The sequence below is a fragment of the Gopherus flavomarginatus genome, chromosome 17, assembly GCF_025201925.1.
Source record: "Gopherus flavomarginatus isolate rGopFla2 chromosome 17, rGopFla2.mat.asm, whole genome shotgun sequence".
Taxonomy (NCBI): Eukaryota; Metazoa; Chordata; order Testudines; family Testudinidae; genus Gopherus; species Gopherus flavomarginatus.
In genome coordinates this window covers 10,939,400-10,954,282 of record NC_066633.1, presented here as the reverse complement: position 1 = coordinate 10,954,282, position 14,883 = coordinate 10,939,400, and the positions used below count along the sequence as shown (strand labels likewise).

General features: G+C 48.6%; 1 protein-coding gene across 1 annotated transcript in view; it reads left to right on the top strand.

Moving 5' to 3' along the window:
* Positions 1-814: 814 nt before the first annotated feature.
* The window catches only part of LAMC3 (laminin subunit gamma 3), a 51,570-nt gene continuing 37,501 nt past the window's right edge, over positions 815-14,883 (top strand). The window contains exons 1-3 of the mRNA XM_050926092.1: positions 815-1,193; positions 9,373-9,677; positions 11,474-11,604. Of these exons, the coding sequence (XP_050782049.1) occupies positions 815-1,193; positions 9,373-9,677; positions 11,474-11,604 (815 nt within the window). The remainder of the gene's footprint in view (positions 1,194-9,372; positions 9,678-11,473; positions 11,605-14,883) is intronic.

Here is a 14,883-nt window from a genome sequence, read left to right as displayed (position 1 = left end):
AGCAATGCAGGAAGCCCCAAGCTGGAACAGCAGGGACGCCCCCGGTCAGGATTGGGGAGCGCTGACGGCGCTGGGGGTGTGAGAGCAGAGGCAGAGCTAGGCATTGGGCTCAGTGACACCCAAAGTCTCCCCCACAACAAGAAATAGAGGGAGATTCTCCGTTTTCATGTAAAAAAAAGAAAAGGTTCTTTCTAGCCCTTTTCCTCGCAAAAAGCCTGGAAAATGTGAGGGATGTGGAACATTACAGAGCCATTGCTGGGCTGAGGGGAACAGACTGCTGGGCCCTATTCCCACAGCGGGGGCCCTATACATCCTTTATGTAAAATGAGTCGGGTTTGGGGGTTCATCCCAGAGAATCCTTCCCAGAATTCTCTGGCTGGCCCTGTGCTTTGTCACAAAGGCCCACAGTGAGAAGACCAGGATGGGGGTGACAGGGAGTGGCAGGATAGGGGCTTCCAAGGATGTGCTGAATCTCTAGGTGTGCCCCAACCGCAGCCAGGACCAGGCACTTTTGGGGTATCCTTTGGCATCTATAGCCCCTGAGAGAAGAGGGGCTGTGGCCTCTTTTGGTCACTCCACGTCCAGTGAAGCCTCCATAGACCCTGGCAGGAATCTTGGGCCTACAGAAGGTAAATAAGTTGTCTTGGATTTAAAAATAAGCCCATTTTTTGGCATTTCCATCAGCATCCACAAGATGGAACCTGGAGCGAGCGGATCTGAGAGCGGGGCTGCTCTGGCAAAGGAGGAGGGACCTGCCAGAGTCTCCAGAGGCTGTGACTGAGAGAAGGAAGCTCAGTGTCCTCTGAGGCTCACCATGGCACAGGTTCCTTGTCTGTGTGTCCTGGCCTTGCTGTCCCTCAGGCTGCACCCTGCCACAGCGGGCATGGACTCCTGCTACGACCCGCAGGGGCGGGCGCAGCGCTGCATGCCCACCTTCGAGAATGCAGCATTCGGCAGGGAGGTGTGGGCGACCAACACGTGCGGCTCCCCGCCCGAGGATTACTGCCTCCAGATGGGAGCCCGGCATGCCACCAAGCTATGCCACCACTGTGACGCGAGAGACCCCTTGCTCCACCACAATGCCACCTACCTGACCGACTTCCACAGCCAGGAGGAGAGCACCTGGTGGCAGAGCCAGTCCATGGCTTTCAGGATACAGCACCCCAACTCTGTCAACATCACTCTGCACCTGGGTAAGCACGACCAGAACCACCCTTCCCAGGGGACCTGCTGCCACCAAGGGTCCTGGCCTAGAGTGGAAGGGTGCTGGAAAGAGAAGGCCCTGGAAGTGAAGAGAAAGGTTGGCTGGTCTAATGATCTAGGATTGTCCCCCCTTCCCTGAGAGAGAGTGAAATCAAACACATGTATAGATGAGATTAAAAATGCGAGCGGGACCTGTGGGAGGCAGGATGGCCAGGAGAGCCAGGCTGAGTCTCCCATGCCACCATTCCCTATGTGAGCTGCATCTTGGCAAGGGGTTGGACTAGGTGACCCTGGCGATCCCTTCTAACCCTGCTTTTCTATGACTCTGTGACGTTGGCCCATGCCATCAGAGGGATGACTGCAGTTCACGCAGGCATTCCCATGCTGGCTTTACACTAGCTAGAGTGGATAAAAGGAGTGGTGAAGATGCCCCAGCCTGGGCCAAGCATGCAAGAATATACCCAGGGTCCCGGTCAGGCTTGTACAGCCTGTGCACTCTTGTCTTCACTGCTATTTTTAGCCATGCAGCTAGATTAAAGCGAGTGCATGTATGCATGTTGCAGTCACCCCTCGGATTGCGGTGTAGACGTACCCTTAGCCTCTGCGTGCCTCAGTTCCCCACCTATACAATGAGGATAGCAGCACTTCCCCGCCTCTCAGGTGTTGTGAGGATAAATGCGTTAAAGACGGTGAGTTTCTCTGACGCTGCAGTGATGGGAACCAGATAAGAACCTATCTAGAAATAGCTGAGCCCATAGTGAAGTGGGGCAGGGCACTGGAAAGCCGGGTTTGTTTCTGGCAGTGAGGAGGGGGCAGGCTGCATAGGGCCCTGCCAACTGAATAGGCTAATGTGATCCAGAAGGCGTGTGAGTCCCGAATAGGCAAAGACGCCTTTGCCATACTGCCGTTTGCCAGCTGCATTTGTCCAGCCTCCAAACAACTGTGGACGGATCATAGGCTGCATCCTAAGTCTTTGCACTTCTTCAGCACTTGCCATCCATGATCTCATAGCACTTTACGAGGAGTAACTAGTGGAGCTGCATTCAACCCCTGTGCCAATCATCAGTATTATGATCTCCAGCTCACAGATGAGGAAACCGAGGCACAGAAAAGTGAAGCAACTTGCCCAAGGCCACACAGTCAATCAGTGGTAGAGCACAGAGTAGGTCACAAGAATTTTGACTCCCAGTCCAATGTGGTAACAACATGCCCCTTTTTTCCTCATAGGGAAAAATCACTATTTTCCATAGAGTTATATGTTGAATTAAATGTATTGCACAGGTGTGTAAAAGAAATGGGGTTCTGTATAGGTAGTAACATGCAGGTGTTCAAAGTAGTCACCAACGGTTGAAGGTGTATGACCGCTTGTGCTTCTTATTTAAAGCTGTGTATGATGGGCCTGGTTCACCAATGTTCTTTAGCTTTACAGCACCATGTCTCTCCACTGACTTTAATGCAGTTCCCAGGGTGTAAAAACTAGACTTACATGGTGAATTGATTCCTAGGGGACAGGTCTTCAACTGGTGTAAAGGAGCATAGCTCCCATTTCAATGGAGCTGTGCCAGTTTCCACCAACTGAAGATCTGGCCCATATATTTCAGATATTCTAAAACTGTCCCACTTTTTCAACAGTTAAAATGTAAGGGCTCGTGACTTCTTTTATAAATAAAACGTAAAAGGTTTCCCTGCTATATCAACTCTCCTGGCAATTAGCCAGCTCTGCAAATATTTTCATTCTTTCATATCCTGCCATCCACATTCTGAATACACGAGATTACAGAGAGTCATTGTCGGAACTAAACAAATAATAAACAGTAATAATAACAGCCAAAAGCTGTCACGATGTAGTCTCTTGGGCTACTCTTCGGGGACACGCAGAGGTGCATTTCCCAATGGAAGCAGTCCATAGCACTGCTTCTGCAAAGCCGTCAGGGTGGAAGGTTCGTGCTGTGGCCACTGATTCCTAAGGGAACAGTGGGGGTTAAGGGCGGAGGGAGACAGGAGCAGCTTGTTTCCAAGAGAGGTCACTCCTTTCCCAGCCCCCCGTGAACAGGCAGGCAGACATCTGTTCTGAATCGCCGGGAAGTTAGGACTGGGCTTCCTGCCTGGGATGAAAGGCGACGCTGGAGGAGCCGAGAAGCGCTCATTCCACGTTCCACCTCCATAAAACCTGGTTTTTCCTTTTACAGCTTCATAGATTGTAAGGCCATAAGGGATCACTGTGATCATCTAGTCTGATGTCCTGCGTCAGACAGACCCACGACTTCCCAGAACTAATTCCTGCTTGAACTAGAGCAAATCTTTAAGAAAAATATCCAGTCTAGCTTTGAAAAAATTCCAGTGATGAGAAATCCACCACAGCCGTTGTTAAGTTGTCCCGACAGTTCACTACCCTCACTGGTAAAAAAAACCTTTGCATCTTATTTCCCCTGTGAATATGCCTTGCTTCAACTTCCAGCCGGTGGCTCTTGTGACAGCTTTGTCTGCTAGACTGAAGAGTCCTCTGTTATCAAATGTGTCTTCCCCACGTAGGTATTTAATAGACTGTGACCCAGTCATCCCTTAACCTCTTTGTTAAACTTAAAAGATTGAACTCCTTGAGTTTTTCAATATAAGGCATGTTTCCCAATCCCTTAATTATTCTTGTGGTTCTTCTCTGAATTCTCTCCAAGTTTCCACACACACTCCCACCCCAACATCCTTCTTAACTATTGACACCAGAACTGGACACAGTATTCCAGCAGTGGTCGCACCAGTGCCACATAGAGGTACTGCACTCCTGCTCGATACTCCCCTGATTATACGTCCAAGGATCATATTAGCCCTTTGGCCACAGCATTAAACTGGAAGCACATGTTCAGCTGATTATCCCCTCAAATCCTTTCCAGAATCATTGCATCCCAAGACAGAGTTCCCCATCCTGTAAGTATCTCCTACGTTCTTTGTTCCTAGATGTGACTTTACATTTGATCTTATTAATATGCATAATTGCTTACAGCCAGTTTCCAAGGGATCTGGATTGCTCTGTGTCAGTGACCTGTCCACTTCATTATTTACCCCTCCCCCAATCTTTATCTGCCAACTTTATTAATAATGATTTTATGTTTTCTAGGTAACTGATAAATTACCTTGTTAAATAGCATAGGACCCCACTAGAAACACACCTGATGATTCCTTGTTTACATTTATATTTTGTGACCTATCCCTTAGCCAGTTTTTAATCCATTTAATTGTGCCATGTTTTTGTACTGTTTTAGATTCTTAATCAAAATGGTGTGTTGTACCAAGTCAAAAGCCTTACAGAAAATGAAGTATATTACACTGCTGTTATTACTTGTATATCAACCAAACTTGTAATCTCATCAGAAAAGATGATGATTTCATTTGAGATCTATTTTCCATAAACCCATGTTAATTAGTATTATTTATATTACCCACCTTTAATTCTTTATTAACTGAGTCCTGTATCACCTGTTTTTTGACTGGCTTTTCCTGTTTACCCTTTTAAATATTGACACAACAGCAGCTTTGTTTTAATCCCCTGGAACTTCGTTAGTGTTCCAAGAATGATTGAAAATCAACATTAATGGGCCAGAGTGCTCCTCGGCCAGCTCTTTTAAAACTCTTGCATGAAAGTTAACTGGACCTGTTGATTTAAAAATGTCTAGCTTCAGTAGCTACTTTTTACCCCCCTCCTTATAATCTAGGAAACATCTCCCTGTGCCTAAGAGGAGGAAGAAGGAGCCAATTTGACTCCTAGGGATGGATCCTTGTGTAGCAACTATTCATGTCATTGAGGACTAATGTGTGGCTTCTCAATCTGAGGGCACTGCTGAGCGTGTAGGTGGATGTGACATTCATATATTACAATAATACTCAGCCCATCTATAGTCCTTTTCATCCAGAGACCTCAAATAGTTTTACTGACTTAAACAATTTAGCCTCCCAGCCCGGTGGATCTTTTTCATTTTACAGATAAGCAAACTAAGACCCAAAGAGTAAGCAGCAGTGCTGGGAATAGAACCAGGAGTCCTGTCTCCCTTTCTCCTCCTCTAACCGCCACATCGTGCAGCGTGCAGTGCTCATTTTATTCCTCTGTGCACACAAAGTTTGCTGCATGTCAGTTCTTTTACTCCTTCCCTCCCCTCTGCCGCTGCGGGGCTACTAAAGGAAAATCCTTATGTGCCAGAATTTTTGTTGGTGCTAGCCACGTCCATAGTCAAACAAATGATCACAGATTCTCACGAGAGTAATGAGAACAGAGTCTGGCCCATTAATTTTATCCCAGTGTCTTGGACCGAGAGCAAACTCCAAAACCTTCTCTGATGTGCAGTCTTTTATTAATCTGATAGCCTGGAGATTGAACCTGGGATCTCCAAGTCCCGCTGCTACCACCATGTCCTACTTAGCTGGAATCCAAGCTGATTCTGTGAGGGTCATTCAATGGTTGTTTATTGACACAGTGCAGAGACCAGCTCCCCTCCCAGAGCAAATTGTTCTGCGCGTTGACTGCTGTGACCCCCTGCTGTTTTGGTAGACGCCCCCATGGAATTTCCTGTCTGGGAATAAACCCACCCAGGGAGTCTGGAATTCCACCCGAAAGATCTTCAGAAGTCCTACATGGAATTCGGGGGGTGAGTCTTTCCCAGGACAGGCAGAACATGAGCATCATCAAGGCAAGCTTCACCAGCACTGCCTGTCCAGTGTGTCTCTGCCAGGGTGGATTGATTTAAATCACCACTTTTAATCATGATTTAAGCAGAATGGAGGAAACTTTGATTTAAATCATTGATTCTTAATCTTGATTTGCACTTGTACTTAGTTGTTTTTTTTCCTTCCTAAAGGAGACTTGATTCTTATTGGTTGGTAACCACTAAATCATGTTGATTTGCAGCTAAATATAGTCTTTAGCCTAAATTTGGTGCTGCTTTTTTGCTAACCAGGACAATACTCTATATCTATACACATCTCTTTAAGCAATTTTATAGCTTAACATACATGTATTCAGATTTGCAATTTTTACTTTTTTTTATTGTTAGAAATGGTGACTGATGCATTTCTTATTTACTAGGTGAGAATTATTTTTTTTACTAATGATTTGCATCAAGCTGTTTGGAGGGAAACTGAAATTAAATTAAATACACAAAAACATTTAATTTTTTTAAAATTAGTTAAATTAAACCTTCAATGTGCTGGATCCACAAGAAAAAAAGTTAATCAAAACATCTTTTGTGTTTAAAACTGACTAACTTATTAAACAAATGAAGTGTTATCTGTAGTTAGTGAATTAAGCAGATTCTTTCTGATCACCATGTCCTTCAAGATTTTAGAACTAGTAGATCTCGTCCCCTCACACCTCGCTTTCATTCATAAATTGGGAGAGGAAAACAAATTTGTCTAATGTTCAGCTCCCACTCAGTTTCTTGACTTTGAATTAATTAGACATTGAGCTGAACAAGTTGAATAAACTGAAATGAAGAAAATATTCTCATTGCATCTGCAGAAGAGGCTAATGTTGTCAAAAGCTGGTTTTGCACTTCAACAAAGTGTGGTTCCAAGTGCTGAGCCAGTGACTTCCACCGGCTCAGTGGGTTGACTTTTGCCTAAAACTTTGTCAGCAAACATGTACTGCCTAATATTAATTTTTAAAGTTTAATTTACATGATTTTAATCGATCATAGTAAGTTTACTCCATAACATATGTTGACATAATTTCAAATTTAAATAGGTTTATTTTTTAAAATAAAACCGTATTTAAATTAAACAAAAAAATCTGATTTTTATTGTTATTTTTCATCATCCAATTTTATCCACCGTGGTCTCAATCTGGACCTGGAGGGAGGTCTCCTGCTCCACCCCGGCCAATCCTGAGCCTCTGCAGAGAACACCAGTTAGAGTTAGTTGTCATGGTGGTTTGTATTATGCCTCCCTGGGAACTAGACTGAGACCCACAAAACCAAAGGAACTCTCACAAAAGACACTAGAAATGCATTATTTCTCGCTGGCGAAATGTAGGTACATCTGCAAGAGCGATGAGTCGGAAGCAGGTCAGTAAGCACAGAACCCAGCCGTGGATAAAGAGCTCCCACTAGGATCAATTTAGAAAGCTTTCAGAGGGTGGAAGCTTCCAGAGGAACAGCAGAGTCAGAACAGACAGAGAAGAGAGAGTATGGGAACAACAGCCATGCTGGACCCGAGCCTCAGAGGTGCTCAGCCTCCCACTGAACTCAATGGGTGTTCAGCACTCAGCACCTTGCAAGAGTCACCCCACAGGGTGGGGTTGTCTCCAAGGCGGAGCTGTTGCTGTCAACTTCCCCTACCACTTGCTGCCTCCTTGCGAGGTTATCAGCAAATCTCTCCCGAAAACAGAACTGCAAACAGTAGTCAAGTTTCTGTGACGACAAGCGAGAATCTGGCCACTGCTGTACAGCTCTGATCCATGACAGATTCTTCTCCCTGCAGCCTGGCAGTAGCCTGAGTTATCTCCGCTCCCCGACAGCATTTTTACAAAGTCGCAGCCCGTAGCCGACATAATTCATATGGGTTTAATTAAAGGCTGGTTTTTCTTAGTCCCCAAATATCCCATCTGACATTCCGGACTCATTATCTCTTCCAACAAAGTTAAAACCTTGTTGCGGATTGTTTTGTACTATCAATAATGGTATAATTGTGGAAGAACCAGCTCTCGGAGTTGGACCCAGGCCTTTGTCTCTGGCAATTAAACAGTTTAATATTTGTATTCTTTTTTCTCACTTATGTTTTCAATAAGCGATTGTAGTGGTGGATCGACTGCCCTCAGGGCTTGGAGCCTCCTCTGTTTATCCTCGTTGCAGCCTCCCCCGCACACCGCTCCATCAGCGGGTGGTGTCAAGCTTCACTCGAAAGGCCAACAAGGGAGTTGAGTCTCCATGGTCCACTGAGTCCTCCAGCTCTTTTCCTAACCCTACCCTGGAGGAGGCCAGTCAGTGATGGTGGGCCTGGTTCTCCTCTCCCTTACGCTGGTTTTACAGCAATCTAGCTCCATTGGATCAGCTCTTCCGCCACTGTAAATGAGCGTAGCTCCATTGACTTCACTATCTGAGGAGCTGGCTCATTGACTTCAGTGACGTTTATTCCTGACTCATACGGGTGTGAGTGAGCTCAGAATTGGGCCTTTTTGTGCGTGCGCAGGATGCTTGTCTGCTGTAATCTGGCTTGAGACCCAGCAAACCCATTTTGCAGAGATCACTGAGCATCTATTGGATGGCAACAACCTCAAGCTAGGCTGGATTTCAGCTGGCACCTGAGAAGCTGAGTGTCTTGTGTGGGTCCCAGCTCTGATCCCCTGGCCTGGATGGATTGGCTGCTTTTTAATGTTCAGCGTCCTCCTTCCCATCATTGGCATGAACCAGCACTGGAAGAGCAGCTGCAAAGCTGTCTTTGGGCTGACATATCTCTACATCCGTCAAGAGAAACAGACGGAGAGAAAATAAATGTGTTGCTTTAAACAGCAAAAGCAGATGTCAGGGACACTGGGCTGGCTGGGTCACTGTGAGCTGGTGTTGTCCACTGGAATCCAAGGTGCGACTGGAGTCCATGTGAGCAAGAATTTCCTGCCTGGTGTTGATGTGAGGCGTGTCCAGGAGAGGAAGCATTTGCTCATCCCAGCCCCGATAATTGGGGATGGACCTTCTCTGATGGCTCATGCCTCTGGGGTAGCTTCTCTGTAAAACATTCCCTTTTCTACCATTTAAAATGTGGGTGTGAATTTTGTGCTGGTAAGATAAGTGTCAGAATGACAATCCTGACGTCCCCTGTGTATTCACAGAACATCTACAGCGCAGGGCTGGCCTCAGGACTCCTGGGTTTTATCCCCAAACACTCCAGTAATTCCTTTCCCTTGGAAAAATCTCTTCATCAGCTGTCTTGAACCTCAGTCTCTGCAGCTGTAACACAGGGACAATGTTACACCTCTGCATTTAGAAATACAGGTCACAGGTTCCTCATGGCACAACATATGGGGTTAGCATGGGCAATAAGTCAGTTACCCCATGGCATGAATGACCTATGTCAGCAGATTTTTGACAAGCATTTGTAGCTCCTGAAATTGGTGGTACCCAAAGAGAGATGTACAGGCTGTGGATGAGCTCTTTGCACCTAACTACATTGCCTTCTCTTCTCCTTCTTCAGGGAAGTCCTATGAAATCACCTATGTACGGCTGAAGTTTCACACAAGCCGGCCAGAGAGCTTTGCTATTTACAAACGCAGCCGTGTGGACGGGCCCTGGATCCCATACCAGTACTACAGTGCCTCCTGTGGGAAGACCTATGGGAAGCAAGAGCGGCAGTACCTGCGGCCTGGTGAGGATGAGCAGGTAGCCTTCTGCACTGAGGAGTTCAGCGACATCTCCCCACTGAGCGGAGGGAACGTGGCCTTCTCCACCCTGGAGGGCCGGCCCAGCGCCTACAGCTTTGACAAGAGCCCTGTGCTACAGGTACTGGGCTCAGGGTTGGAAATGGCCATGTGTGGCCAGTAGACTGGGTGGCTCAGAGGAGTTGGCATTGGGAACTGTGCTTGGAGAGTTGCAATATCGTTAGTGCTCAGGTCCCATGGAGGTGGCACATTAGAAATATCTGGTCAGATAAAAAGAGAGATTCCGCTCTTAACTCCATTCTGCTCCAATGTGAGCGTATGCGTGTGTGTGAATGTACAGAAGTGCAATATGTGCCTGAGCTGGATTTATAGGGGTCTGATGAACCATGCTCAGTTGGCCCAAACTCTGATCCACCAAGCCCATGGCGACTAACCTCCAACACCCTAGTGGAATGGATCATGCTAGGCTGGCCTTAACCCAGTTCCTCCGGACTCTCATTGGCTAACCCCATTCCCCAACACCATTGGGAGGTCTGCACTGGAGCTGGAAGGTGTAATTCCCAGCTTGAGTAGGCATACCCGCTCTAGCTGTGCCTGAACTAGTGCACTAAAAATAGCAGCATGGCTGCGGTGGACGAGTGGCAGGATGGGCCAACTGCCCCGAGTACGATGCAGTCTGAGAGCCTAGGTATATACTCTGATGGCTAGCCCTTCAGTCGCCATGGCTACGCTTCTGTTTTTAGTGCACTAGCTCAATCAGAGCTACAGTGGGTATGTCTACTTGACTGGAAATTACCCATTCCAACGTAGACATGCCCTGGGACTCAAAACATCTAGTCTTTGTTCAACTTCATAGTCTAAGGTTCTCCCTCATTTTGCTACCAATATTGGGAAGTAGGGTTGTGTCCAGGCACCAGGCCTAAGGCTGGACCACACTGTGCTCTCAAAGGTGGTGGAAAGCACATATTCAGGGAGCTTAGTGGAGAGGATACACCCTATACACTTGCAGCAGAAAATCCCCTTCAGCTCCCATCAATTCTCTCGTGGAACTTTAACGTTCCAGTCTCTGGCTTTATAGCATCTGATTTTGTGGCAGCTCCCTCAGTGAATCTCCTCCTGACTGGATCCCTCAGAGAGATGACTTTTACAAATGTCAGATCTTCCGCTCTAGCTCTCTGCAGAGAATGGAGGTCTCTGATGAAGGGGTGGGGGAGAAGTAGAGCAGCAAAAGAGTTTTCGCTTCAGAGTGACCCCGCTGGTGCCCACTGACCGCATGCCCTGGGAAGACACAGAGCAAAGTCCTCATCACACACATTCTCCCAGGAGCAAGGAGGAAAGTTGTTCTCCATAAACCAATTGAAAGCCAGCCATTACCAGCAGTGACCCAAAATGGACCTGGACCAAAATCCTAGGTCCAAACACACTTGCGTTTTGAAGACATTTGGATTCTAAATTTTATCTAATCTATCCATCATTCATTAGGTCACCTATCACTGGGGTATCTGAGTGCCTTCCATCTCAATGGGTCAAATCCCCCAAAGTTCCCAAAACATTGGCTATTTTGAAACTGGGATCCAATGTAAGGTCTTGGGCCCCTCTCCGCTGCCAGCCAAGTGGGGAGAACATTTCAGGGCCTCCCTCTGCAAGGGAGTACATGGTGCTGATGGAGAGAAGACAAGTTCATGCCACACCTGGACTGCACGATTTCTGGCATGTGCACGTGTGTGTCTAAGCAGCATGAGGGTTCGATTAATTAAGGGGAGGACTTAGTACTATACACATGGTGGTTCCTCAAGATGGTGTGGGACAGTTCTGCTGCCTCTGCCCCCACTTGTAAAGGGGCTGATGAACCCCCACAGGGTGATGTGTTTGCTTGGACCACTCACCAACAGCTCTCTTGTGGCCTGAATTCCTCAGGAGTGGGTGACTGGCACTGATCTGCTCATCTCCTTGAACCGGCTCAACACGTTTGGGGACGACATCTTCAAGGATCCCAAGGTGCTGCAGTCCTACTATTATGCCATCTCCGACTTCTCGGTCGGCGGCAGGTAAGGTGTGGCTGGGGCATGGGGAAAAGAAGTGGAAGGAGGGGTGTTCTTGTGAGTAAGGCATAGGATGGGGAGTCAGGACTCCTGGGTTCTGCCTCCAGCTCTGAGACGATGTGATTGGGACAAGCCATTTAATCTCCTTGGTCCTCAGTTTCACCATTTGTAAAATGGTACAGAGGGACGATGTGAGGCTTAAAGCCCTTTGAGATCCTCAGGTAAGAGGCACGTACACTCCAGTTCCTGTTGTTTAAGCAGCGCAGTCCCTATTTTGCACATGGGGGTTATAGAGGCTCACAATCTAAATCGGAGTCAACAGTGTAACACTGTTTCAAAAAAAGCGAACATCGTTCTGGGCTGTATTAGCAGGAGTCCAGCAAGCATGGCGCAAGAAGTAATTTTTCTGCTCTACTCTGCCCTGATAAGGCCTCAGCTGGAGTTCTGTGTCCATTTCTGGGCAAGGTGCCTCAGGAAAGATGTGGACAAATTGGAGACAGTCCAGAGGAGAGCAACTAAAATGATTAAAAGGTCTAGAAAACCTGACCTATGAGGAAAGATTGAAAAACATTAGCTTTGTTTAGTTTGGAGAAGAGAAGACTGAGGGGACACAATAAGTCTTCAAGTACATAAAGAGGATAATAAATTGTTGTCCTTATCTGCAGAGGACTGGACAAGAAGTAATGGGCTTAAATTGCAGCAAGGGAGATTTAGGTTAGAAATAGGAAAAGCTTCCTAACTGTCAGGGTCGTTAAGCACTGGAACAAATTACCTGGGGAGATTGTGGAATCTCTGGCGCTGGCAGTTTGTAAGAACAAGTTAGACAAACGCCTGTTGGGAATGGTCTAAATAATACTTAGTCCTGCCTCTGCAAGGGATGAACTAGATGACCTATCGAGGTCCTTTCCAGGCCTGTACTTCTGGGATTATACTTGCCATCTTCCCTCCCAGTCCCTCCAGAAAGCCAATGAATCTCAATGGACTCAGAAAGCGGTGTGGCTCTTTCTCTGCCCAAAAACCCCAGTATCAGCTCCCCGGTGCTGGGGCTGCATGAATGTTCTCGTTATCAGATGGAAGAGGAACTTCAGGAGGCAGCAGGCAGGTGCTCAAGGGAGATGGCTCTCCAGTAAAGAGGACCTGGCAGGGGAACAGGCTGTGGAAAGCTGCTCATGTGTGGAGCAGGCTTTGTCCTGCTTGTATATGGTGCATGGTTTGTATTCAATGCGTAGAGCATTTACACAGCCCAAGCAGTTGGATCATGGAGCTTTGGGCTGCCAGTCAGGATCTGAAAACTATTGTGGGAGAAACGAACTCTCGGCTCCCATGCTACGCCTTCGCAGAGTGAGCTCCAAACAAAGTCCTGTTCAGGGGATTAGCAAACCAGCCAGAACGCACAACTCACCCAAACACAGCGGCTGCCTCCGACTCCCGCCTGCCCTGGAGTAGGGCCAGCTTTCTTCCCGCCAGCACACAGGGCTTGTGATGGTGGGAGACTGCTCGCTCAGTGTGCCGTGCCCTCGGCTCCTGTAGGCCAGACTGTCCGTGAGCTTTGGGGCGTGGGTGAGGCTAAGCAGGATGGAGCCAGGGAGGGAGGCTGGTCCATGAGAGGTGGGGTCTCCAGCTGTTAGCAGGCAGGATGCTTGGGAGAACCCCCCTCCACTTCCCCAGCTGGGAGAACCCCCACTTTTCTCACCTTTTCCTTCAGCTGCCCCCTGCTGGTTCCCAGCTGCTCCCTCAGGCCAAAGCCAAGACCGGTCTACCCATGGGGTCAGGCGGCTCTGTGTTGGGTTCTCTGCGGGGCAGAGCAGGGCTCTGTGTGGAGAAGAGCAGCCAGTGGCCATGATTAGATGAGTGCGGCACAAAGGCCTGTGGCTGACTGCAGAGTTGGGAGGCTGAGCTCCTCTGGGACTGAGGGAGAAGGCCCAGGACACCAATATCCTCCTCTTCAGCGTCCAAAGGGTTAAACCCTGGCCTGCTCAAACACAGTGCACTCTCAGCAGGGTGAGCTGTATGGCAAGGGGCCACTCGCTTGGCTTGTACTGACAGCTGGCCCAAGGCCCTCAGGTCTGGGGTCGCTGGGCTTGACAGGAAGGAGAGGACAGAGTTGGAACTGCTGCAAGGTTTAGCTGAATCCTTCCTCTATTTTGATCCGCCATTGCCTGCCCAGGTTTGTCCTGCTAAAGCCCGGCGGAGTTCACTGCTTCTGGAGGACAAACTGGGCAAGGCCTGCGGTAGCTTTAAGTGAGCGTACTGTATATGAGCACTCCCACGGAGCAGGGCACATCACGCCCTCCATGCTCTTCCACCTCGGGTGTCCAGAACGAGGCCTTACTGTCAGTACCTCCCTGCTCCCATCGGATCCCCATGGTCAACATCTCAGTTGCTCAGAGAGAGCTGCTCCCCACACTCCAGAGTAAAGACGCTGGGAGAGGGAGGCCAGGAGCACACAGCGACTTTGTCTGACACTCCAGTCCCAAACAGCTGGAGCTCATTAGCATCTGACCTGGCCACCCTCAGTCTAAATGACCTTGCAGTGGGTGCTGCTGGGGAGCGCCTGTGGGAGTGGAATGGGTGGCCTTGAAATGGCCCCAGCCTGTGCTGCTTTCCCTCCTTCTCCCGTTTGGGTGACGTCTGTTCTGTCCACACCCCGATGCTCTCCTGGGAGCCCTGAAACTGGCCCAGCAGCCGCCCCCTCAGGCACATCCCTGTGCACACACCAGCTGCTGGCTAGACACTACAGTGCACTTGACCTGCCTGCTCAGCCTGCCTTCCGCTAGCTGGGCTAGAACCAGTGCCCTTGTGTACTGCAGGCAGCTGTCCTGGCTGAGCCACGGGGGGCTGGGCTAAGCTGGCTTCAGCTGGATGTCATGTGCCACCTAACCCAGTCCACTTACTGCAGCCCTAAAGCAGAGCACCTAGGTAAGAAGCCTCCTTCTGACTGGAGTGAGAGGCTCCCCTCAGCCAACACCCTCCCATCAGGGCTTTACCTGTGCCCAAAGGTTGTTCTCTCATCCTTCTGTTTTGTTAACCCTTTCCGCACTGGCTGCTCTGGAGCAGCCAGGCTTCCTTAATGTCTCCATGACCTCCCTCTTGGTCCTGACCCATCTGCCCTCCAGGTCACTCCCCCATTGGGGTGAGGTTTTCTCTCAGTGTGCTATCTCATCCCAGTGACCCTCTGGAGCTGTGGGCAGAGGGAGTCATGCCTGGGAAGCCACTGGAGGGTCTGGTGACAGGGTGGCAGATTTGTGGCCTGCACTGTATGTTGGCAAATCAGGACACTTGAGC